Source organism: Aphelocoma coerulescens, chromosome 28, assembly GCF_041296385.1.
Source record: "Aphelocoma coerulescens isolate FSJ_1873_10779 chromosome 28, UR_Acoe_1.0, whole genome shotgun sequence".
Classification (NCBI taxonomy): domain Eukaryota; kingdom Metazoa; phylum Chordata; class Aves; order Passeriformes; family Corvidae; genus Aphelocoma; species Aphelocoma coerulescens.
The window spans coordinates 3,337,391-3,361,949 of record NC_091041.1 but is presented as its reverse complement, the minus strand read 5'-3'; the positions used below and the strand labels follow the sequence as shown (position 1 = coordinate 3,361,949).

Here is a 24,559-nt window from a genome sequence, read left to right as displayed (position 1 = left end):
ACCAGGGCTGAGAAACGATCGGAAACAGCGGCCACACACGGGGAAACTACGAGGTTCCTCTCACTCGGCCCCAAAACTGAGCTCGGGATGGCTTGGGCTGCACCCCCTTCCCGCAGCCCCGGGGGCTCTGCCGGGAGCCAGCCCCGTGTCCCATCTCGGGGAACTCCACGCGTGGCTGCTCCAGGCTGGCTTTCGCTCCCGGACCTGCCACAACCTGCGGGGAAGCGGCGGCTGCGGGCGGGGCCGTGAGCCCAGAGCTCCGGGTCAGGGGACAGCGGGGACTCGGTGGCCGGAGCCGGGCGGCCCCACGTGGGCCGGCGGCGTCACGGGAGGCGGCCGCTGGGGCGGCAGGAAGGGCTGGAAGGGCGCATGGAGGCGGGCGCGGCCGAGCTTTAAAAGTCCCCGCTGGGACGAGCTCATTTCCGCGTCACCCCGGAGTCCTCATGGCCCCCACGGTGCCGCTGGCCGTCCTGGCGCTGGTGGCCCTGGTGGCCCCGGGACTCGGGGTGGCCCCCGGCTGTGATTACCCTGCCCACCGCTGGTGCAGCTCGCGGGACGCCGCCGTCGCCTGCCAGGTCAGAGCCGCTGCTGCTGCCGGGGCTGGGGACACGGGCAGGGTCACCCGGCTCGCGGGGACACCTCCCGCCTGCCCGGCAGCAGGGACGGGGGACGCGGGGACAGGGTTGGGGCATCGCCTGGCCACGATGCACGGAGCAAGGGCCAGCTGCGAGCACCGCTGAGGCACAGGCTGGCACATCCGCAGGGACGCTCAGAGCCTCCGGTGCCACACGGGCACTACGGGCATTCCCCAGCATCCCTGGGGAATGGCTGCGGTCCAGCCGGACCCTGACCCCGGCCCCTCCGCAGCTGCCGCTGGCACTTCTGCTTTTTTTAAGTGTAAAACCGCTTTTCAGCTTGCTCTGCCCCAAACAGCCCCGGGCGGTGCCAGCGCCCTGTGAGCCCCACGGGGCTGCAGCTTCCCCCTGGCAGTGGGTGGTGGGCCCACCCAGGCACATCCTGGTCTAAATTTGTTTTCCTCTAAAATATTTTGGGGAAGTTCTCGTGGAAAGCCCCAGTGCTGGGTGTCAGCCACACACAGCATCCTGAGGCAGCAGAAAGGCCCTGGCCACTCTCACTTCCCTCTAGCCCTGCGCACCCTCATCCCCCTTCTTCCCTGCATCCCGGGAGCTTTGCCCCATCCCTACAGATACTGGGATGGGGGGCTGCAGCCGTATCCCCCCCGTGCACCCCGAAACGTTCCCGTGTGCAGGTGGAGAGCAGCTGCCCCAGCCTCCCACGCCCCGCGGCCGCGCCCGTGGAGCTGGGCCTGTACTATGAGAGCCTGTGCCCGGCGTGCCGCGAGTTCCTGGTCATGGAGCTCTTCTCCACCTGGCTGCTGCTGCCCGAAGAGATGCTCGACATCACCCTGGTGCCCTATGGCAACGCCCAGGTAGGAGCCGGCCCTCCCAGTGCCGTGGGCGCTCGCCCCGGTGCCGCTGGCCCCGCTCTGACCAGTTGGACCCGCAGGAGAGGAACGTCAGCGGGAAGTTGGACTTCCAGTGCCAGCACGGCCCCGAGGAATGTTTGGGCAACATGATCGAGGTGACGGTCCCTGTTCCCACAGTGCTGGCACAGGGGTGTCCAGCGGCCCCTCACCACCCGCCCTGTCCCCCTAGGCCTGTCTGATGCACGAGGCCAAGAACTTCAGCACCTACTTCCCCGTCATCTTCTGCCTGGAGTCGGGCAGCTCCGTCACCAAGAACCTGGAGGCTGTATGTCCCCCTCCCCGCCCCTCACACCCCACCCTGGGGGACATCCCTGTCCCCCTGACCGCCCCCCTGCCCCCGGCAGTGCCTGCAGATCTACGCCCCGGAGCTGGACAGCGGCCGCATCGCCGCCTGCGTGCAGGGGGACACGGGGGTGGCCCTGATGCACCGCAACGCCCAACTCACCGAGGCCCTGGACCCCCCGCACCAGTACGTGCCCTGGATCACCGTCAATGGGGTATGGCAGGGGGGAAGCAGGGTACCAGGTAGGGCTGGGGCACCGTGGGGACCCCCCTGACTGGCCCTGTATCCCCCCACAGAAGCACACGAACGAGCTGCAGGCACAGGCGCAGGCCTCGCTGCTGGGGCTGGTTTGCCAGCTCTACCAGGTGGGACAGGAGATCTGGGGGGACAGCAGGGCTTGGGGACACCTCCCCATCCCTGCTGGGGCTCTACTGGCTGCTCTCTGGCAGGGGGAGAAGCCCGAAGCCTGTGGGGGCTCAAAGGCCCCGAAGATCCCGGCTGGCTGCAGGCGCTGAGGGAGGTGGGAGCACCGAGAGAGAGGCCAATAAAAAGGATATTTTTTTGAAAAACACCAGGATCTGGAGTGGTGTTGGGGGGAGCAGGGAGGGGGTGGTTTTGCCCTGCCACAGTGGGAAGGGGAGAGAGAGCTGGGCACTCGGACAATGGGACTGGCCTCGAGGCCCAGGAATGCTCCAGAGATTCACAAAGAACCCCCTTGAAGATTCCCAGGGAACTCTGCTGAGCACCTCACGGAGGAGCAGAACATTTTCTCTCTCCAAGTCTTGGAGAGCAGCTCTGGTGTCTGTCTTTCTCCTCGCACTGACAGCATTAAACTCAACCATTTCAGCAGCACTGGGGCCAAGACCATCCCAGTTCCCACCAGTCCTTCTCCATTCCCAACCAGCAGGTTTAGGACTGTGTCTTTCCTGGTGGCTCCCTGAGCACTTGTGACAAGAAGTTCTCTCCCAGAGACTTCAGGAATTTCCCAGACCTGCTCACCCCAACAGGAGGCCATGCCCAGCTGGGGTCTGGGAAACTGAAATCCACCACGAGGACAAGAACTCCTGACCCAGAGAATTCTCCTCCCTGCCTATAGAACAGGTCCTCAGTTCTGGGTCCTGGCTGGGTGATGGGCACCAGCACCCACCTGCTTTGTTTTCCATCCCCCTCATCCTCACCCAGAGGCTCCCAACCACATCACCCACGACTGCAGGGGCTGTGCCCTCAAACCTCTCCTCACACCAGGTGTGACCCCACCCCCTCCCCAGCCCTTCCCACCTGAATCCTCCATCCCAGCTCTGCAGGCCTGGGACTCATCCCACCCCATCAAACTGATCTTAAGAAGATCCCAGCTCTGGCTACAGACCAAGGGCACTTGCACTGACAGACCCCTGAGAGCCACCTGTAGCCCCCCTTAGCCCTTTCCCAGAGGATCCTGTGGGAGCAGGAGGGACTCAGGAAACCCCCACATTCCATCCAGGGAGATGCTTTGAGCAGCCAGGAGGAACCATGGCCCTGCCACCACAGCCATGGCTCCTGTCTCAGGCTCAGCCAACCTGTGCCACCTGTCCTGGGCATCCCTCAGTGCCCCCACCACCCCAAGAACAGCGAGGGGGGCAGCTGCAGGCAGGCAGGGATCCTCCTTCCCTTGTCTGGCTGCACCTCAGGCAGCAACAAGAACGCTGGAAAGATGGGGAAAAAAAAATAAATCACAGCACCAACAAGAGAGTGCCTGGAAACTTCATCTCTCTTTATTGTCCATTTCTCATCCAAAACCTGGACCCCAAACCCAGCTCTGGGCCCTGAGCAAGCACAGTCCCACTGGCATGAGCACAGCACGGCACAGCTCCTGCTCAGCATCGGCCTCGAGCATCGTCCTTGCCCCAAAACTTCTGCCCCTGGATCAGCTGCACTGCCACTGCCCACAGCTCTCAGGGCCATAGGAGATTCTTCTGCTCGAGAGAAGAAGGGAAAAGAAAGAAAATAATAAACCCTACCCCCGAATCTGAAGGAGTCTCAGCGACGGAGGACGAGCTCTCCTCTCCCGAAGGTGCTGCCGAAGCCCTTGGTGCCCCCGGGGCTGTGGGGCAGGCGCAGGACCCCGTCCCACAGGCCGAGGGGCTCGGACACCCACTGTGCTGCCAGGGCATCGCCGGGAGCAGCTTCGGCAGCAGGACAGAGGCCGCTGCCCCACGGTGTCCAGGACCCCCGGGGGCTCTCGGTGCCGGAGCAGCCCAAGCCCATCCCGAGCGCAGGGAAGCCTTTGCCGGTGAGGAGCGATCCGGTGAAGGCGTTGGGATTTCCAGGCTTGAAGTCGCTGCCAGGCCAGGTCGGTGCCGCCAGGTCGTTGTTCAGGAGGAGGGACAGCGACCCTGAGGCATCATCCGACTCCGGGGAGCTGCTGGGCAGGGACTCCTCGAGGCTGCGGGGGAAGGTCAGGGCTGCCGCCGGCACCTTCCAGCCCGCCCGCTCCTCCCCGGCTTTCTTCGTGCCCCCCTTCCCGCAGAGCCGCACCACCCTGATGCTGTGCCAGTCGCGGTGCCCGAGGCTCTCGAAGGCGCTGCGGGCGCTCTCCAGGCTCTCGTACTCCACCAGGGCACAGCAGCGGCTCAGCAGCTCGGGGAAGCGCGACGAGTATCTGCGGACATCCGAGGGCAGCTTGCGGCCCGGCCGCAGGATGCGGATGGAGGCGATGGCGCCGAAGGGGCTGAACATCCTCGTGATGGTCTCCAGGAAGTTCTTCTGCAGCGGCAGGTCCTGCTCGAGGGGCTGCAGCTCCCAGGCCAGCAGCAGTTTGCTGGGGGGGACGCTCAGCAGGTACTCGGGGACCGGGAGCCGCCGCCTCACTTTGGTGCCCTCCTTGTTCACCTCCAGCAGCGCCGAGAACTTGAGGGCGTAGAGGGTGAGGCGCCAGTCCCGGGTCAGGTATTTCACCTGTGGAGAGAGGGTGGAATCCCCATCAGGCTGCATCCCCCGCTCTCCCCAGGCAGGGACCACCCTAAACCCACCCTCCGGGCAGGCTGCGACCCATCCAATATCCCCCAAGGCAATATCCCCCTTCTACGGGAGCAGCTTTGGGATCTGCAGACGGTCCCTGGTGTCCCCCAGGCTGTGGCAAGAAGCCACAACTTCCCCCTGAGCCAAACCACCAGCACTTCCCTGGGATTTTTTGGTTAAGGGTTGATCCCTTCCAAAGCAGTCTGGGGGAAGCATGGGTAGAAGAGGTGAATCCAGCCCTGGAATCCCCCAGCCACCCTCTGTAGGAGCAGAGCTGCTGCAGGGTACTGAGGGCAGAGCCCAGCTCTGCATCACCAGGACACAGCCTGGAGCTCCCCACCCACCCACGGGAGGCAGCCGGAGCAGCCCCGCACACCCAGGACCCACCTTCTTGAAGGATGTCAGCAGTTTGATGCTGACAAAGCCCAGCTTGTTCTTCTGGACGTGCTTGAGGAGGAAGGCGTCCTTGGCCAGGTTCTCGTCGGACAGGTAGAACTCCACCTGGGCCACGATCCTGCGCACCAGCTGCGGGTCGGGGGCCGAGCAGCTGCAGTCCAGCAGAGCCACCCCCAGCTCACAGGAGCTCCTGGCACAGCAGTGGGGACACAGGGGTGAGCTGGAGCCCGGGCCACAAGGGTGGGACAGCACAGACACCATGGACAGCCAGGGCTGCCACCAGCCTTGTCCTGGGTACAGGGAACAACACCAGCCTTGGGAGCCTCCCAGGAGAGCCAGACCTGAAGCAAACACATCCCGGACAAGGGACACGTTCCCTGGGGGATGAACACATGGAAGGAGCGGGGCTCAGCCTCTCCTGGCAGCCACGTACCCATTGTAGCTCTCCACGATGTCCTCCTGGCCGAGCAGGGTGAGCGAGCAGCTCCATGGGGGAGGGAGAGGCCGTGCCAGGAAGGGATTCCTCGGTACAGGCACTGGAGTGCCACAGCTGGGCTGGGCATCGAGCTCCAAGGCCACTCCAGAGCTGTGTGAAGACATCATCCTTCACCTGGGACACAACACAGGACAAGGACAGGGCTGGGATGCCCCGGCCACCTCCAGCCCTGGGGCAGAGCCCCGCTCTGGGCTGCAGCCCCCAAAGCCAGCCCAGGGCAGGGCAGTGGAGGAGCTGGGTGTTGTGTCCTTACCTGCTTGGTAGCACTGGAAGGGTGGAAAGTTCTAGCAGCACATCCCAGAGACCCTGAGGCAGCAATTCCCAAATTCCCCCCAGCTCCAAACTGAGGCTCCCAAAACACAAAGGCAAAAAAACCCCCAAAAAACAAAAAACAAAAAAAAACCAAACAAAAACAAAAACCAAAAAAAAAGGAAGGAGAGAGAGAAAGCCCCTGGGCTGAGGGGGGGGGTGTGGGTTTATAAACACACCCTGAAGGAACTGCAGGGGTGGTTGTGGACCTGCCTCCAGATTGCCTGCTCCAGGTGAAACCTGTTTGTGGTCAAACTGCCCCAGCTGAGCCCAGGGACCAGCCAGGCTCCTCCTGCCTTGGCTGCAGAGCCAGGCCCGGGACCGGGCAGGGCAGAGCAGGGCAGGGCCAGCAGAACTTGGCCCCTCTGGTACCCGGGGGGGCAGTGAATGGCAGCCACGAGGCCTCTCGGTCTGTGCTGTGTGTGAGGGGGAGGGAAGCTTCTATCCAGGGAATCCTTTGGGCTCTCAGTGCTTCCAGAGCAGCAGGGAAAGGTCCTTGTCCCTGCAGAAGCATCTCCCAGGCCAGTGAGGGAGCAGGGACGGGGTGGAGGCCAGGGCAGGGCAGGGCAAGGGGGGCAGGATGGCCCCTAGCTCCATGGGGAAGGGCCTGGAATGAAACATCCCCGTGGCCTGAGCCCCGTGTGGGGAAGGTGAGGACACAGAGGGATGGGGACAGGGGCAGGTAGGGGGTGACACTGGGCTGGGGACGATGCCAGGGCATGGGGGGCCGTGGAGCTGGATGGAAACTGGAGCTGCTGCTGGAAGGGCTGATGCTGGGAGCCCGCCTGAGCCTCTCCTGCCAGCCCAGGCAGGGTTTGGCTGATGTTCCCGTGCCCTGTGGCCACATGGGCTCCACTGGCACAAGAGGAGATGCTGTTTCAGACAGAATGACAGAAGGTGCAAGCAAACAACAGAAGGTTACTCTGGCCCCTGTTTGCAAATCCGTATTTTTGCGTTGGTTCATTTTGAGAACTTTCTCTCATTTCTCCTTGCAAGTCCCTGTGTCCCAGGGAGGCTTCCTAGACGTGGGTGCCTGTTCTCTGACAATGTGGGGACAATCCAGGAGTGCCAGTGCCTGACCATGACCCCAAAGACATCCCAGCCAGGGGACACATTCCCTAGGGGACAAGCAGGAGGCAAGTCCAGGGCTCATCCCCCCCTGGCTTCCTGGCAGCCACGCACAGATTGAAGCTCTCCAAGATGTCCTGGCTGTCCCCAGACTGGTGGCACGGCAGTGTCCCCTGCCCAAGCCCCTGCCCCAGCCATGCAGGGCTGCTCCCAAGGAATCCCTGAGCTGTGCCACCCTGCCCAGCCCCAAGGTTGCCCTTCTGGGATGAGCCACAGGGACTGGCAATGTCCAACAGCCCCTGGAATGTTGTACCCCTCTGATTTCCCTGGGCGTGGAGTCACCCCCCACCCCGGCCATCTCCCCTTCTGCCACCTCCTGGTGTTCTCTGCTGGCTGGGAAGAGATGGAAGACAAAGTCCTGGGATGCTTGTGCTGAAATCTCTGCAGGATTTGCCCACCTGGGAGGGGTGGTGGAGGCAGAGGCAGGCTGAGCGTGGGGGGTGTAGGTACTGACTGGAGGATTTTGAGCTGTGTTTGCTTTGTGCTGAGAAGCAGATTTCCTCAGGGTCAGGAGGTGCTGCCAAGCTCCCCTGAGGGAAACAACCCCCTGCTTCCAGACCCAAGATTCCCAAAGGAAGAGGCTCCATCTGCTCCAGCCAGACCAGGCGTAATCCAGAGGGAGAGTAAAGCAAAGGCACAGGGACAAGAGGCTGAGGATAAACCTTCTTCTGAGGGGTCAGAGCAGGAATGACCCAGCACTTGTCACATCCCTCCCATCCTCACTGCTCCCATGCTCTCAATTAGTCTGGAAGCTTAATTAGAAAATCCTTCTGTGGCCCTGTGCTCAGCCTGATCCTTCAGCCTCTCATCTCCTCTGAGAGCTTGGCTGTGACAGGGGTTATCCCTACACAACAGCTGCTGCTCCAGGGGGAATCTGCCTTCCTGCAGACCCCGGATCCCTGCCCAAAACTGCTTTAATTGCTCTGCCCTGGGCAGCTCCTGCATCCCCCTGAGGCTGCTGCAGCATCTCTTGGCACCTCTCAGGGATCACAGAAGAAATGGGACCACGACACTCCTTGTGCAGGCCTGAGCATTGGGTACATGTTTACTGCTGTTCGGGTTTAGCTGGGGATTCTGTGCAGGGGGGCTTGGGGGGCTCTCCAGCCTCCTCACATGCTGCTGCAGAGCTCCAGAGCAGCTCCTTTGCATGCCAGGTTCCCTCAGTGGAAGAGCTGAACCTCCTACGGCCCTCAGTGGGAGCAGGGCAGTTAAGATTTGGTTGCTCAGTTGTGTTTTTAGACCCTCTTATCTCATCAGCAGGATCTGAAATGTGGACTCTGACCTGGGCAGTTTTTGTGGTTATTTACACTTAAATCTGCCTCTCTCACTTCTCTCCTGCCACTTCCATGTGAGACATTCACAGACAAACATCACCCTGCCACAACAGCAGGGGACTGAGGGGAGGTGTGCCACTCACACCATCTCATTTCACTTTGCCATTAGGAATGTTTGGAAGTGTCACAGCTGCCTCAGTGCCACTGGGAATGAGGAAATCAGAGATTTGGACGGAATGTACTCTGCCAGGCAAATGTACACGAGACCCCTGGAAAAGCTCACACTGAACACTGCATCATTAGAAACCATCATAAGAAAAGCTATTTATGACACAGCCTTTATTCACAGAAAGATTTGCCCCAGGGCTTTGTTTTTGCAGTTTAGTTTGATGGCAGATTTCCCCCCCCTCCTCTGCCCTGCAGCCCACAGCACCCCAGTGTAGTCCACAGCATCCCTGGGTAATCCATGTCAGCACAGACCCCATAGGACACGGGAAAGGGGGATAAACCCTGCTGAGCTCCCCCAGCTCAGCCCCACGGGAGCCACCCCTGCACTGTCTCTGCAGGAAAAGGCAAAGGGATCCAGAGAGGGAAATGTCACTGGAGTGCTGAGCCCCCCCGGGGTCTGTGACAGCCCCTCCCCACCTGGGATGTGCTGCTGGGTCAGTCTGAGCCGTGCTGGGTCAGTCTGAGCTGTGCTGGGTCAGTCTGAGCCGTGCTGGCCCACCCGGAGCGGGGGAAATGGGAACAAGGCCCACCCTAAGGCACTGCGGTCGCACACCCTCGCCCCTGCTCCGGACCCTCCTTGAAGGTCAGAGAAGGACATGGAGTGGCAATTTCACAAACCCCAGGATGTGGGACCAGTTCCCCTCTGCCTGGGCACCATAGAGGATGCAGATTGCCACGGGATTGCCATGGGATTGCCACGGGATTGCCATGAGATTGCCACAGGATTGCCATGGGATTGCCACAGGATTGCCCACAGGCATCGTGGCACAGGGCAAGGAACACGCTCTGCATGCAGCTGCCACTGCCTCGGAGTCCTTTGGTATCTTGAGTTGGCATCCTGGGAGCGTTGGGGTGAAGTGCCAAGCTGGGGAGACGTGGAAGCAGGTGGGAATGCTCATCCCATAGTCCCAGAGCACGCCTGTGTCCGCTGGGATGTGCGGCCTGGAGCCTCTCCCCAGGCGGGGACAAGAGACACCGACTGTCCTGTGCTCCCTGGTACAAGAGATTTGGCAAAGCCAGAGCCAGGACAGCTTGTCTGGAAAGGCTGCAGGAGAAGGGCCAGGTATTTTTCCTTCTTCTTGGGCACTGATTGGTTCAAGTCTGTATCACAGTGAAGTCTGAGAAGCGGGGAAGGAACCCAAAGCACCTTCCCTGACAGAGAAAGCCTCATCTGTGCGCCTCGCTCCGGCTGGAGAGCGAGGACAGCTTCTCCCAGCCAGGCACATCCCATGGGCTGCTGGCCACAGAGGCTTCCATCCCTTGGGAGCAGACTCTGGAGCTTCTCCCTCCACACTGGAGGGACACTGGTGGCCAAACCAGCCCCGTCCCCAGCGCCTGCCCCGGCTCAGCCCGGAGCCCATCCTCAAACACAAGTAAACAGAAAGAGAAACTAAGAGGCACTATATTAACGCAGATCCGGGCAGGCCCAGGCTTGGGGCACCAACCCTGGCTCCGGATGGCTCCGTGCAGCTGGGAGCAGCCCAGCCCTGCTGTCAGATCTCCTGCAGGGAGTGGCCGGGCTCGCTGCGCTCCCGTTTCACCAGCGGCTCCCCCAGCGCCCGCTCCGGGTCCACCTCAGTGCCCAGCTCGCCGATGTCATCTGCAAAGGACACGGCATCAGATCAGGGAATGGGGGCACCAGGAGCTTCTTCCCAGCACAGCACAATGTTCCCCCTCCCCCAGCGATCCCACCCTGACCCAGCAGAGCTCCCCGGGAGGGAGGGGAGGTACCTTTGTCCAGCAGTGTCGGGGACAGGGATGTGAGGTCACCAAACTGAAAGGAAAAGGAGTTACAGGGTCAGTGAGGATTTGGGGAGCCAAGGGGCCAGACCTGCTCGATGGAATCACCAAACAATTTCAACCACCCAGGAGAGACTGTGAGCATCAGTGCTGGTAGTGGAGAGCAGAAAACAAAACCAACCACAGGCTTTGGGGGAAAAGCCTTTTGTTGCCATTTAAAGCCCTGGGCAAACACCACACACAACAATCCAGGGCAGGACTGAGCTCTGGAATGAAGGGAGAAATTTTTCCATCTCCCAAGTGATGACCAAGTGCTGCCACAGGCAAAGATGGTGCCTTTTCTCCAGCCCTTTCCACCTCTCAGGCATTTCCCCTCTCCTGGACTCCACCTTCACCTCTCTGCAAAGCCTTTACAGCGATGTCAGAGAGTGTTTGGCCAGCGAGGCCGTGGTGCCAAGTGGAACCAGAGAGCTCCTTGGTTCTGGAGATGTGGTGTCCCTCTCAGTGATGGGGTCTGAGACACCAAATTGCTTTAACAACAACGCTGGAAAGCCATGGAAAGCTGGGCAGCAGCAGGAGCTGAGGAGAGTGGGAATGACAAAGTTCAGTGGGAATGGAAGGACACGATTCATCCTCCTTTGCTGGAAAGAATCAGCCTCCTCCTGGAGACCAGGAATATTGCAAGGGTTTAACAAGGAAAAGCCTGAGGGATGAGAGCCTCCCAGAGCTGGGTTTTGCTGGGAGCCACTCTCTGCCTTTCATGTTCCTTTAATATCAATAGAGGCAGAGGTTTTGCAGGGAATAGTGGGAATTCAGCACTGCAGTTGGAGCAGCGTGGGAGGGGAAGGGAAAGCAGAACCAAATGGCTTTAGTTTGCCTGGCTCCCTGCATGAGCTCTGTGGAAGCTTCAAGGAGCAAATGAGATCAATTTTGAGCACATGGGCTCAGTTTTGAACTCGCAGTAGTTTCAATATTGCTGTCACAGATTCAGCTGGGGCTTTTTACTCTGTATTTCAGAGGGAAAAACTGGATGTGGCTTCAGCTAGGCAGGACAGGACCTGCCTGCAAGCCAGGCACCAGACTCAGTGTCTGATTGGTGAACAAAAACCACCCCAAACCCTTACAAACAGCCCAAACAACCCCATCACTCCTCTTCTTCACCTCAAAAATGGAGAGAGTGGCTGACTGTGCATGTAATGCTGGAACTTGTAGAGGCCTGGAGAAGTTCAGTTGCTGAAAGCAACTTTTGAACCATTTTTGCTTGGTTTAGATGGACTTTGTCCTGGCAGGAATCCCAAAGTCAGGGCTGGCAGTCACAGGTTGTGCAGGGAAGTGGGGAGATCCTTTCCCTCCCTCCTCCAGGCCTCCAAAGCCCAGCTGATGCTCAACCACCTCAAATCCAAAATCCACCAGCTCAGGGAAGATGCTCCAGGAGCTCTGTCCTTGTTCCAGGCACTCAAAACAACTCAGTCAATCCTTTTGGTTGTAAAACATGTCGAGGGCACGCTGTGGTTTGCGAACCAACGGTGTCTCTGGAGGAGCTGCTTATTTTGGGTTGGTTTATAGGGAATAAAGGATTCTCACCTCTCCCATGACAGCAATTGGGGTCTCCCCTGTTGCCTGGGCCACACGATGCTCCACCAGGTAGAACATGTACTCGTCGTAGAGCAGGCGGATCAGGTGGAAGGAGCCAAAGCTGGCGGCGCTGCGCAGGGTGAGGTCACGGATCACCATGGAGCTGGAAAACCCAGAAATTTGGGTTGAGTTTTACACCTGTGCCGTGGCTGATGTGAATTCTGGACCCTGGAGGTACTGTGGGACTCAACACTGCTCTGCCTCTGACCCCAAAGTATCAAAACACTTTAGGAAATCAGTGATGGAGCATCCTATCCCCATCCTGAAAGGATACCAGGACCACAGTTAACCAGAGTTTCATGGGGGTCAAGAACTCGGCCTTGGATTTCAAGGAGCTCTTAACATGCTGCAAGCCTGATGCAGAAATAGCCCCAAAACGAGGAAGAAGACGTACCTATAGAAGGACCACTTCAACAGGAACTGCCTGGCTGCCTTGGGGAAGCTGGGGCTGCCCTCGTGATGCTTCAGCACTTGAGTCACCACGTTATCCAGCCAGCTGGCCCACTGATCCAGAGAGCTCTGCTGCTGCAGAGTCAGCTTGAAATCCTGCTCCAGCTTCTGTACCATGCCCTCCTCACACTGGCACACCCACGAGGCCTGCTCCTGCTCGGGAGGAAGGGTTCACAGTTACTCCTGCCCTGCTCCTGCTCGGGAGGAAGGGTTCACAGTTACTCCTGCCCTGCTCCTGCTCAAGAGAAAAGGTTCACAGTTACTCCTGCCAGGCCTGCATGGTGTTGTATCCCAACCCAGGAATTCAACTTCATTTCTAGCAGGCAAGGGCTGCAAACCCGCTCTAAATCATGTCCCCTCTGACCTGTCTGAACCATGGGAATTTTAGAACTATGTAATTGTTGGTAGCACTTCTTTATTCTTCGCTGGAAGAGTGGCAAAGCGTTGGAATGGGCTGCCCAGGGAAGTGGTGGAGTCATCACCCCTGGAAGTGTTCAAAAAATGAGAGGACGTGGGGACATGGTTTAGTGGGCATGGTGGGGTTCAGCTGAACATTGGACTGGATGTCTTGGAGGTCTTTCCCAGCCTCAGTGGTTCTGTGAGTCTTACAGAAGCTCCTTTTCCACTGCTCACGGCGAGACAAAAAACTCACCCGGCAAAATAACACCAAACCCATCACCTCGTTCATCCAGCTGGGTTTCAGTGCTGGCTGTTGGACGCTGGCTACCAGCACAGAACCTGGCTGTGGAGCCCCACTTGTGGAGGAGGTGAGGAGGAGAGGAGCCCGTGGTTACCTGCACGTTGGCGAAGTCCACGCGGTTGAGGTCGCTGAGCATCTGGTTGATCTGGGACGTGTTCTGCAGCACGGCGCGCGCCGCCTGCGCCAGGTGGTTGAGGGACGTGTACCTGCGCAGGGTCTGGGCGAAGGCACTCACCACCCCCACCTGCAACACAGCAGAGGGGCTGCAGGGCACGCTCTGCTCCCTGCTCAGCCCTGCACACACCAGCAGAGGCAGTGCTGGAGTCACCAGCCCTGGAAGCGTTCAAAAAACGAGTGGAGGTGGAGCTTGGGGACAAGGTTTAGTTTAGAGCAGGAGCAGGAGCCTTGGGGCAATGCCACTCACTCCTGTGCTTTCCAAGACAGCCTCATTCCAGGGCAGAGATAACAGGGAATGGTCCCGGCCCCGAGGCTGCCAGAGCTGCAGGAGCGTTTGGACAGCGCTCTCAGGGATGCCAAGGGTGGGCTTGTTGGGGTGTCTGGGCAGGGCCAGGGGCTGCACTGATGATCCCTGAGGGTCCCTTCCAGCTCAGGATATTCTGTGACTCCATGATTTTCTCCCACAAAGCTTTATCTGCAATTTCAGGACACAGGAATGGCTCCATGGACAGAGCATCATCAGCTTCTGGTACAAAGGAATTGCCCCACTCGTCCTCCCACTCCTGGCTGATTTGGGTTCAGGATCAATCATGACCCTGTGCCAGGTGGCCAAACCCCAGCAGGGATTTCCAATCCCTGCAGAAAACTGCAAGATGCAGACACACACCCTGGGCCCACCTCTCCTCACCTTGGTCTGCACGACCTGCGGGGGGAATTCACTCATGGCATTCATCAGCCACCCTTCCAAACTCTTGGCAAAATTCCGGATTGCCTGTGTCAGCGTGCCTGCAAAGAAGGCTGCAAAGTCAGAAAGGCTGCTCTGTAGCAGTTTTGGGTACCACTTTCTAGCTTAGGAGTGTTGGGAAAGCACAGCCCATGGTCTGGTTAGCTGAGATCTCAACTCAGCACCAAGGAAATCAGCTGGGTTGATGCACTCAAATTATTCTTTAATGTTATTACTCAAACTCTTCTTATTATTCTTATTCTCACTCTTACTCTTACTCTTATTCTTACTCTTATCCTTATGACAATTGGACTTAATGATTTTAGAGGTCTTTTCCAACCTAAGCATTTCTATGGTTTTTATTATTCTTATTTTCTCGTCTTTTTCTTATTCATGGCCCTTCTGAGCATTTTTCAAGCATTGAAATCTGCTCTTCAAAGACACCCTCGTGCCCCAGCTTGTGGCAGCCCTCAGAGGGACATTTGGGAAGCCAAATCAGAGGGAAAACCCTCAATATTCCATCATTAATGTCCCAAAAAGTTGAGCCCTAATTCCCAGGAGTGCAGTCAGGGATGCACAGAATGGTCCTGTGCCAACAAAGACCTCCAAGGAAGCACATCCCAAGGAGTTCCCATTTCCAAACTGTGTTTTTTACCTGACTCCTGGCCAAAATCAGGCGATGTGATCTGCAACACCCCAAATTTAAAAGGCATGGGAATTCCCAGGGGGTACCAAATTTCACCCCAGAGCAATGCTGCAGGGGGAACACTGCTGTTGCCATAATACTTCAGCCACAACAAACACCTGCAAGTTGGTTTTTACAGTGGAAATCTCTGTGGCAAGTGGTGGCCAGAGTGAGATCAGACTCAGGTCCCCAGATGGGGCTGTGGGTACTCACTGGGCACTGGCCTGAGCACGTCAGGGATGAGGATCTCCACCAGGGCCTGGTACAGGATGTGGTCACAGCTCCTCATCCACTTGAGGATGGGCTCGTACTTGCACAGAGTGATCAGTTTGTCCTTTGGGAGGGTCCCTTCAGGTTCCTCTTCACTGCAGGAGGAGGAGGAGGAGGAAGGAGACAGAGTTAGCAGTAGGTTTGCATTCAGTGCTTTCACCTTCCCTCTGCATTTATGACTCCAACTTTCAGCAGAAAAAAGATGTTTGTGTGCTTTGCAAAAGGAAATGTTTGGCTGCTTGTGCAGGTCTTGTCTCTGCCAGCACCTCCCTGTCCTTGGGGCCAGAGCTCGGAGCAGTTTTCCCTCAAATCCACGCTCCTGGTGCTTGCCCTGCCTTCCCCTCTTCCATTTTGAACCTCATTGCCTCTCACACCCCCTGTTCACGTGGGAGTTGAGCTTCAGCACAGCCATTTCAGCCAGCAAGGGCTCAGCTGGATCCTCCTTACAGCCCCAGCTGTTCCCAAAACCTTCCCACCCCTCTCTCCTCTGCTCTCAACCTCCTGAGCCACAGCACTGGGGACAAAAACTCTGCAGCCAGTGTAGGGGCAGGTTAGCTGATGTTGAGATGTTTTCAAGGTGTTGAACACCTCCAAATGCTGAATGTTTTCAGAAGGAAGGAGTGGATGAGAACAGAGCACATTGTCTGTAACTGACTGAGGTCAATCCAGCTTCCATTATTTTCACTCTGTGGATGTATAAAGGCACAAGATATTTGTTACATAGCAGGAAGAGAGAGCTGAAACCTTAATGCACTGCCAGAGCATCACAGCAGAGCTGCTCACTCACACTTTATGCTGGGAACTGGGAATTTGGAAGGGTCTTTCCCCATGCATTGCATCAAAATCCTTGAAGCCAAGCCTTGGACATGCTCTAAAGGGGCACTTTGAGCCTCAGCCTGCAGGATTTTAGTGATGAACTCCATGGGCATAACTCCTGGAAAATCCCACGTGGAGAAACGGGTCGTGAAACTTGCTGGGAAGTGCACCCACGTTCTGCATCTTCTCACGCTTTCAGGGTGCCCCTTCCCCAATATTTGGAGTCTATATTTATATTTATATATGAAGAAGGTGAGGGAGTGTGTTATTCACCTCCCTGGGTTCCTGGCAGAGGTGTGGGGAGGTGGCAGAGCCCTGCAGAAAAGCTGCCTCTGGTTTCCCTTGTGCGCCTAGAAACAGCTCCTGGGGTGTTGCAATCTGCCTGGGAGCTGTTCCCTCAAGTAAATGAGATTTTAAACCAATCAAACACAGCTGCAGTGATTCCTTGCAGAGAAATATCCCCTGGGCAACATCTACAGGGCCATATTCTACTGATTTTTGAGGGATTTTTGCTTATTACTCAATGTTTTACCATTTTTCTTCTGAATAGAGAACCTTCGTTGTTACAGCATCAGTAAGAGTGGACAGATTTGTGATAGAAATTTTAAGAAGAAACCTTCACTTTTTCAATTTTCTCTGTTTTCACTTATTTCCATTCCCCTGGCAGCAGCTCCCAATCCATAAAGGATGAGGAAGAGGCACAGCAACGAGCCAGGCAGGAGTGAAAAGATTAAAGCAGCTTCATTTGCCATGATCTGCCTCAAAACACGAGGCACTGACAGGTCTGGGCAGCCAGGCAAGGCAGAGAGTCAGTCTGGATGTCCCTAAAACCTCAGAGAGTCCCTAAAACCTCAGAGCCAGAGGATGGCACTGATTCATGGCAGGGAATCATCAGTGTCTGCTCCTGAGCACTTGGGAGAGCAGCACCCCCTTCTCTGCTACAGGAGGAGCAAGGGACACGGATGTCCAGCCTCAGGATGAGAGGAAATGGCCTCAAGTCGCCCCAGGGGAGGTTTAGATTGGATATGAGGGAAAATTTCTTCACTGAAAGAGTGGTCAGGCTCTGGGACAGGCTGTGCAGGGCAGTGCTGGAGTCACCTCCCTGGAAGTGTCCAAAAAACGTGCAGATGTGGCACTTGGGGACTTGGTTTAGTGGTGACCACGGCAGTGCTGGGTTTATGGATGGACTCGATGATCTTGGAGGGCTTTTCCAACCTCGGTGAGCCCACAATTCTCTAATCAGAGCATTCACTTTCCTCAGGGCTTTGAATTTTGTGTTACAATATTAAACACTTCTGACGCTCTTTGTCACGGCTCTGCAGGGCAGAAAACACTTCCAAATTCTCCAAAGCACTCAAAGAGCCTAAAAACACTTCATGCATCTTAAAAAGAAACAGATCACTGAGAAATGGAGCAGGGAAGGCCGGGAGTACCTGGAAGGCAGAGCAGTGGGGCCATCACTAGGGGGTGCCTTGGGACTCCAGAAGGATTGCCACAGCTTCTCGATGTAGTGAAACTGGAGGTTCATCACAACATCCAAAGTGGCCTGACAGCAAAAACACCACGGTGTCAGCACACAGCTCGAGTGCTGCCACTCACAGTAAATAATTTACAAGAAAAACAACGGAATTGGCACTGTTTTTGTAACATAAAACAGGTCACACGATGAAAAAAACCACATAAAGCACAATATTTGAGTTGTTATTCCTGGCAAATGAAGCATTCCTGACTGTATTCCAGCTTTTCCTAAGGGTGGGATATGAGATGGTCACATGAATGATGTCCCACAGGTAATAAATCCATTACTAATTATCACCAAATAATACTGCAAACAATCACCTCGCAGTGTCTCCTGTAGAGAATCTGCAGAGTTTTCACGTCGTTCAAGGTGAAACCTTCTTGTAAGAGGACGTTACCAAGATCAGGGGCTGGGAACTCGGGAAAGACATGGGTTACATCTGGGAAAAAAAATGGGGAAAGATGGTGAGGGTTAGGAAAGCTCAGACTACAGGTGAGCACAAAGTGCTGCTGTCACTGGAAGCTCTTCTGTGCTCCAGCTGGGATGAAACAGGAAAATGAGACTGATAATTCCATCCTTTCCCTGATTCGTGCTGTTTTACTGGGAAAAACCCAACAACCACAGCCCAGTGGATTCAGTGTGGAAAGGAAAATGTTTTCTTTCTGTTGGTAAGAAAAGAAACAAGAAAACACTGTCCTCATCTGCCACTCTTCCATTAGAACTTCTCTGAAGCCTGGAAGATGTCTCTCCGGTATTTTAAGAGTACAGTGGGGAATAGAATTGGGCAGTAGAGGTGTCAGGAGCTGGGATTTGTGATGGAGACACACAGATCCAGGACCAGCAAACCCAGAGGGTCTGTCCCAATAGAAAAAGGTTCATATGGATCATCTCAGACCCCATTGCAGCCTTTGCAAGGAAGGGAATTGCTTCTCCCCCTCTGGCCAGGCTTGGCAGGACCTTCATTTTCCATGAAATTTAGATAAAACCAGATGGATTAAAAGCATACTGTGAGGGACCCAACAGAGCTGTGGGCTCAAGGAAAAAGCCTTCCTTGAGGGACTGGAGCCAGCAGATCAACTTAGCAAGTGTGACACTACCAAAGTTTATAGAAAACATGCTATATATAAAATATATGTGTCTGAAAAAAAAGAACACTGCAGATTTATTAGGAAAGCAAACAAATGCACAACAATCAGGACTTGCTGGACAAGACCTTCCCCTTAAAGCCCAAATCCCAGGTGTGGGATAACTCATCATCAAAGGAGTCTCCTCACCTATGAACTGCTGATGGTGCTGGCTCTGAGCAGCCACTGACTGCTCAGGCGTGGTGTGGGGGTTGCTGTTGGAGGCACTCTCTGCCATCCCATCCATCTTCTGGGCTGCTCTGTACCTAAATTCCCAAGCATTAGGATGGATTAGGACCCACACAGACAGGAGAAAACACCTACACAATATTTACAACACAGACCTGTGAGTTGATGGAGTGTTTGGTACTCGAGGTTACGCTCAAGGCTGATCATTTATATTGTGGACTCCAGTGGAGGGAAAATGAGAAGCTCCTTATGAAAAGCTTCCCCAAAACAGAATTAAAGGGTTAAGAAATTTGGTGACACCAAAAAATCAAAAGAGAAGCAGAGCTGGAGTGGGTTCCAGAGCAGACTCTGTCTTGAGCACTGACTTTTGCATTTACTTTCTGTTTGGGAGCTGCAGAAATAAATTCTGCTCCTTCTGCACTTCAGCAACAACCAGAAGTGTCCGTGCTTGCAGGAGGCAATTCCAAATCCCTTTGCACATCTTTAAAATGACTCAGGCACAAGATTAAACACAGCACTATTTAACTTGCACTTTCGCACAGAAAAACACCTCAAACCCCAAAATTCACCCAAATACAGCACAAGCCCTCAGGTCCTTCACATTGATTTGGCACCAGCATCTCCATAGCTGAGATCCTAAACCATTTTGGCTACAGGGAGGCTGTCAAAGGTGGCACATACAGTGGAACGTGCCACTGGCAAGGAGAACAGGCAGATAAATCCCATTCCACGGAATTCCAGAAGAGTTTGGGTTGGAAAAGGCCTTTAAAGGCCATCTAGCCCAACCTCCTGCAGCGAGCAGGGACATCTTCCACCAAAACAGGTTGTTCCACGCCTCATCCAACCTGGCCTTGAGTATTCCCAGGGATGGGGCATCGACTGGAATTGTTTTTGGACCCTTCCACTGCTCAGAGCAGGCAGTGACCCTTCCACAGCTCGGCTCTGGCACTTCAGCAACACCGGGTGTGAACTTCCCGAGCGGAGCCAAATCCCGGGATGGGGCCTGCTGAGAGTTTTGGGAAGGGCCTGGGAGCACCTACCTTTGCTTCTGGTGGATGGGCTGCTGCCTCATGGCCATGTACTGGGTGTCCTCCTGCAGGCGGTTCAGCGGCGACTCCGGCTTCAGGCGGATCCCGTAGTAGTGATATTTGGAATTCCCCCTGGAAATACCAACTTTGTCAGTGGAAGGGACATTGTGGCCCTGGTTTTTTGGACAATACACCCCATTTCTTGCAGCTGCCAAGCACTTCTTGAGTGGCTGAAGGGATGAGCTAATGAGATGCCATCATCCCCTGGAAAATTTAAACCCACGTGTGGCCGAGTCCAGTGACATCCACACTTAAACCCAGCCAGGTTTCTTCCAAATGGGGAACTCAGGAAGAGAGGAGGGAAGTGCTACAATAAAAAATGTTATTAAACAGAGTGACAGGAAGACCACAGGGGACACTTTGCTATTTGATTAGGGTTTAAGGATTTGTTTTTTCCATAAAAACAAGCATCCATCTTTATCCAGACTTGGATAAAACGAGCCTGACTGAATGGCCCACTATGAAAAGAAAAATGTCTTTCTGCTGCCAGCACTTCTGCAGCAACAGCACCAGGCTTTGATGTGGTTTTGTCCTTGGAGCTGCTCATTTTTGTAGGTTTTGTAAAAACTGAGAGCTTTCTCCAAGAACAAGGGGCTGGAATTCCTTCTGCTTTGCTGCTGTGGTGCTCCTTAGGAGGATGTGATTCCATCACATCAGAGGGAGATGTGTCAGCTGAAGTTTTTCCACCAAACTGGAATTTTTCAGTCCCAGTGGGAGCGAGGACAGTTCTGCAGCCGTGGACACATGGTGACAGTGTGTCCAACTTGGCTTCAGCACATTTGTCACCAAAAATGGGTGAATTGAGTCCTCAGAGGGAGAGGAGACCAAGCCAGGGAAGCACCAGCAGCATCTGCAGAGCACAGAGTGAAGGCTTAAAATGCAACTGCTGTGTCACTAAAACTGGGACTGGAGGCACCTTAAATCCAAAGATGCTTCCCATTGGAAAATTAGAGAAATATAAGAGAGGAGTATTTATCAAATTGGGTTCTTTTTTGGGGGGGGGAGAATTTGCTCTTTTCATGGGGTTGAATTGTTGGGTCTTTGTCACTGCACCAAAGGGTTTTACACACTCAGCCCTGTCCTAAGTGATTTAAGTGCCTGCAAATCAAATAAAAGCTGCCTTTAGAACCTAAAATTACAATGAGTAAGAAAATAATGGGGGTCAGCTCTTTCCTCAATACTTATTGAGGTTCACTGTCCCCTTCCCAGCCTGCACATTTCCAGCTTTCAGTGGTTTTTTTTGCTCGCTTGTTTATTCTTTAATCCTCGATGGGATTAAAGAATTTCTCTCCTCTAAAGAAATTACTTCCGAGTAATTTCAGAGTTCTTGCACTTGACCCAATCTACAGAAATCCAAATGCTCCCCTGCTCTTCCTACAACTGCCACCTCACATTCCAGCTGTGGAGTGCCCTGGTTTTGTTCTCATTTAAAAGCTCAGATATCTAAGCTTGAATTTTATTATAAAATCTTCAACAATCAGAGCAATGACTGTTTTATAGGCAGTACATTACCCACTTTTTTAATATTATAAGCTGGGATAAAGTGCACACTCAGCAGTGCAGATGCTCCCTTGAAGGACACGTCTGTAATTACAGGAGTTTATTTTTTTTGTGTTACACTTTGCTTGTAACGTCTTACAGATCTTTGATGGATTAGAAGAAAAAACCCTCTCCCAAGATTCAGCCTGATGCTTTGGGTGTTTCAGAAATAAACCATTTACAGCTTTGCACCTTGTCTGCATCAAAGCTGTGGGCACAGGGTCTGTCATGGGGGATCTTCACTGGACCCAAAGGGAGAAACGGCTTCACTGAGCCAGAACTTTGGGCTCTGCAGTGGGAATTGTGAGGATGAGTTACCTCATCTTTTTCAGACAATACAGAATCCCAGAATATCCTGAGCTGGAAGAGACCCACAAGGATCATTGAGGCCCTGCACAGACACCCCAACAAGCCCACCCTGGGCATCCCTGAGAGCGCTGTCCAAACGCTCCTGCAGCTCTGGCAGCCTCGGGGCCGGGACCATTCCCTGGGGAGCCTGGGCAGTGCCCAGCAGCCTCGGGGGGAAGAACCTTTCCCTGAGCTCCATGCCCAGCCCTGACCCAGCTCCAGCCGTTCCCTGGGGTAACATGATCCTCACAGGATGAGAAGCAGCTTAGCTTCAAATAAAACATTTTCCCACCGGCTCAGGGTCGGTTGTTTCCGCAGACCTCAGGATAAAAAAAAAAGATGCTCAGGAGGTTCTGAGTGCACGAGAGAAGCTGCAGGAGGGTTGGGTTTTGTTTCTTTAACTGCAGATTCCCACCAACCTGGTGCCCAGGCGCCGAGTCCTCAGCCCCATGAAGACAGAGCGGATGAGTTTCCCGAAGGAGGCGGCGTTGACGGGGTCCAGTTTGTGCTCCTGGCAGTGCCGCAGGTAATGGTTGTACAGGGAGCTCCTGGGGAGGCTCACACCCTCTGCTGTCTCGTAGTTATCCAGCAGCCACTGCAGCTTCAGGCAGGGAAAAATAAAGAACATGCAAGTCTAAAGAGGGCTGGGACGTCAGGCAGGGTCAGCGCTTAAACATCCGTCAGGTTTAGGAGGTCAAGAGAACGGAGTAATTAATTTATACCAGTTAATTCACATCATTTATAATCGATATAACTTTATGTTACTTTATAGGATGGCAAAAGCACCCCCAGCCCAAACAAAACCACTGTCAGATTTTTCATTACAACCCAGTCCTGCTGCCACCTCAGTGTCCACCTCGGGTTCGGATGAATTCCTGCAGAGCCAAAATAAAGCCGTAAAAACTCGCATTTTCCAAGGAAAAGAGATCTTGAGATACTGCCTAAGAGGAATAAATTTTAGGGGAAGCAAATTGATGCAAAGTCTTTATTAATTTGAAGATTGGCATGTCTGCAACGGCTCCCTTAACAATAAAATTAACGGTTGCCAAAGCAACCTTCAAAATCTGAGGGAATCCATCTACTTTGCAAAATTTACTGTCTGAACTTCTGACATGGCTGTTGATTAAAATTTGCAATTAATATAAATTATTTATACCTAGATAGTCTGAAAGGGCAGGTCCAGCACACGGTGTCAGCACAGGAATTCAAATGCAAAGCCTCCAATCTCCTTTAATTTGAGTAAATGACTTCAGCATCAATAAAATGAGTGTTGTAATAAGAGAATTTTGGGAGGAGCTGGATGTACACATGGACTAATATCAACAGGGTTGGAAAGAGCCCTTCCATTGCCTTGAGGAATGTCTGGGATTAACATTTTTCAGGCTTCCCTCTCACCCCAGACCTCCATCCCTGCACCAGGATGCATCCAACTGCATTCCCAGCAGATCAGGGCAAAATGCACTCGGGTTGTGGGTGCCAAATATCAGCCACAGCACCTCCATACAACTGACAGTCCAAGCACATACTGGAACTGAGCACTGGTTTAGTCTAGAAATCAGTGGGATTTGACAAAGCCCATGGATCTACACTCAAACCCTCTCCACTCCCACCCCAGTGTCCCTCCCTTTCCTCCCATTTTCTCTTGGTGACACTCCAGGGTCCCAGTTCACCACAAGGCTGGAGTTCTACACCAGTAACTCTGTGAAAGACAACCTGAGCTGTGTGATGACATCTCTGGCACCTCATTCCTCTGAGCTATTTTCAGTTTCTGTGTTTCATATCCCACTCTGTGCTCACAGAGGCTTTGCAGCACCCTCAGTGTGTGTTCTGTGGGTCTCCTTCACACATCCAAATTTAAACTGCTGCTACACAAAGTCAGCTGCATCCAAAACCGTGCAGTTAAAGCTCTGCAATTAAAACTATTTCATTCAGCCTGGAGAAGAGAAGGCTCCAGGGAGACCTTAGAGAACCTTCCAGTGCTAAAGGAGCTCCAAGAGAGCTGGAGAAGGACTGGGGACAAGGGCTGGAGGGACAGGACACAGGGAATGGCTTCCCAGTGCCAGAGGGCAGGGCTGGATGGGATCTTGGGAAGGAATTGTTCCCTGGGAGGGTGGGCAGGCCCTGGAATGGAATTCCCAGAGCAGCTGTGGCTGCCCCTGGATCCCTGGCAGTGCCCAAGGCCAGGTTGGACGGGGCTTGGAGCACCCTGTGGAAGGTGTCCCTGCCCATGGCAGGGGTGCAATGGGATGAGCTTTAAGGTCCCTTCCAACCCCAACCATTCCAGGATTCATGAGTTGGAGCTGATCCAAATCCAACCACAAGTTCCCATGACTGGACCATCAGCTCTGGTGGCCTTTGGAGCAGAGCAGGGGCTGCCCCAGCTGGAAGAAAGAAAAACCTCCTGGCCCTTTTTCCCTCTCTCCTCCTTTTCATGGAGCCACTTGTCCTCCTCCCACCTTCCCACAGTTCCACATCACCCAAGACACTCTTTGAGGTGATCTCCCACAGACAGAGATCATTCTGACCTCCAACCCCACAGGTCTAAGAGCTGGTGTTTATTAATGGTCCATAACGATCCTTCCTGCTCTCATCTGCAGCAGAGACACCCCTGGAAGCCCCAAAAAGTCTTTCTGTGGCCCTGAGCCTCCCCCAGCCATTCAGTTCTCTCTAACAAAAGTGGAACCCAGTGGTTTTGCCATAAAACACCAGCAAGAATTCAGTTTTTAAGTTGTCCACGTCTGTGTTAATGCTGGCCCATCCCCTACATTTAAAAAATTATTGCTTAAGATTCTTTCAAAAATTTAAACCATTAATTTTATTTATGCTATGGAAGATACTGAATGTGCATCAGCTATTTATCTCCTAAATCTTAAGCCTTAAGCCTTAAAAAAAATATAAAAGTCTCCTATTACTATGGAAAACTCAGATACAGATAAA

The 24,559-nt window shown here is 54.4% G+C and overlaps 3 protein-coding genes across 9 annotated transcripts in view; 1 reads left to right on the top strand and 2 right to left on the bottom strand.

Moving 5' to 3' along the window:
• The first annotated feature begins 346 nt into the window (after positions 1-346).
• IFI30 (IFI30 lysosomal thiol reductase) lies at positions 347-2,359 on the top strand. The gene is made up of 7 exons (XM_068996983.1): positions 347-575; positions 1,271-1,450; positions 1,528-1,602; positions 1,677-1,772; positions 1,852-2,004; positions 2,087-2,155; positions 2,240-2,359. Exons 1-7 carry the CDS (start codon positions 444-446, stop codon positions 2,303-2,305), a joined length of 771 nt encoding a protein of 256 aa, XP_068853084.1. The 5' UTR covers positions 347-443; the 3' UTR covers positions 2,306-2,359.
• A 1,136-nt stretch (positions 2,360-3,495) lies between these two features.
• Positions 3,496-6,075, bottom strand: LOC138099655 (la-related protein 6-like). Its single transcript, XM_068997047.1, has 4 exons — positions 5,933-6,075; positions 5,617-5,793; positions 5,175-5,373; positions 3,496-4,724 (listed from the first exon to the last, which is right to left on the bottom strand). Exons 2-4 carry the CDS (start codon positions 5,784-5,786, stop codon positions 3,807-3,809), a joined length of 1,287 nt encoding a protein of 428 aa, XP_068853148.1. The 5' UTR covers positions 5,787-5,793; positions 5,933-6,075; the 3' UTR covers positions 3,496-3,806.
• A 2,273-nt stretch (positions 6,076-8,348) lies between these two features.
• Positions 8,349-24,559, bottom strand: part of LOC138099728 (DNA-binding protein RFX2-like) — a 63,711-nt gene continuing 47,500 nt past the window's right edge. For all 7 annotated transcript variants that reach the window (XM_068997183.1, XM_068997179.1, XM_068997181.1 and 4 more), the window contains 12 exons: positions 22,042-22,223; positions 19,688-19,807; positions 18,609-18,724; positions 17,655-17,773; positions 17,249-17,361; positions 14,943-15,094; positions 14,009-14,106; positions 13,238-13,387; positions 12,388-12,596; positions 11,943-12,096; positions 10,350-10,392; positions 8,349-10,218 (listed from right to left, as the gene is read on the bottom strand). In XM_068997183.1, coding sequence (XP_068853284.1) covers positions 10,112-10,218; positions 10,350-10,392; positions 11,943-12,096; positions 12,388-12,596; positions 13,238-13,387; positions 14,009-14,106; positions 14,943-15,094; positions 17,249-17,361; positions 17,655-17,773; positions 18,609-18,724; positions 19,688-19,807; positions 22,042-22,223 — 1,563 coding nt within the window. In that variant the 3' untranslated portion in view covers positions 8,349-10,111. The remainder of the gene's footprint in view (positions 10,219-10,349; positions 10,393-11,942; positions 12,097-12,387; positions 12,597-13,237; positions 13,388-14,008; positions 14,107-14,942; positions 15,095-17,248; positions 17,362-17,654; positions 17,774-18,608; positions 18,725-19,687; positions 19,808-22,041; positions 22,224-24,559) is intronic.

Coding starts and splice junctions, on each gene's coding strand:
- IFI30 (XM_068996983.1), top strand. CDS start 444: ATGGCCCCCACGGTGCCGCTGGCCGTCCTGGCGCTGGTGGCCCTGGTG. Junction 1,603..1,676: donor GTTTGGGCAACATGATCGAG/GTGACGGTCCCT, acceptor CTGTCCCCCTAG/GCCTGTCTGATGCACGAGGC. Junction 1,773..1,851: donor TCACCAAGAACCTGGAGGCT/GTATGTCCCCCT, acceptor TGCCCCCGGCAG/TGCCTGCAGATCTACGCCCC.
- LOC138099655 (XM_068997047.1), bottom strand. CDS start 5,786: ATGATGTCTTCACACAGCTCTGGAGTGGCCTTGGAGCTCGATGCCCAG. Junction 5,374..5,616: donor ATCGTGGAGAGCTACAATGG/GTACGTGGCTGC, acceptor CTGCTGTGCCAG/GAGCTCCTGTGAGCTGGGGG. Junction 4,725..5,174: donor TGCTGACATCCTTCAAGAAG/GTGGGTCCTGGG, acceptor CTCTCTCCACAG/GTGAAATACCTGACCCGGGA.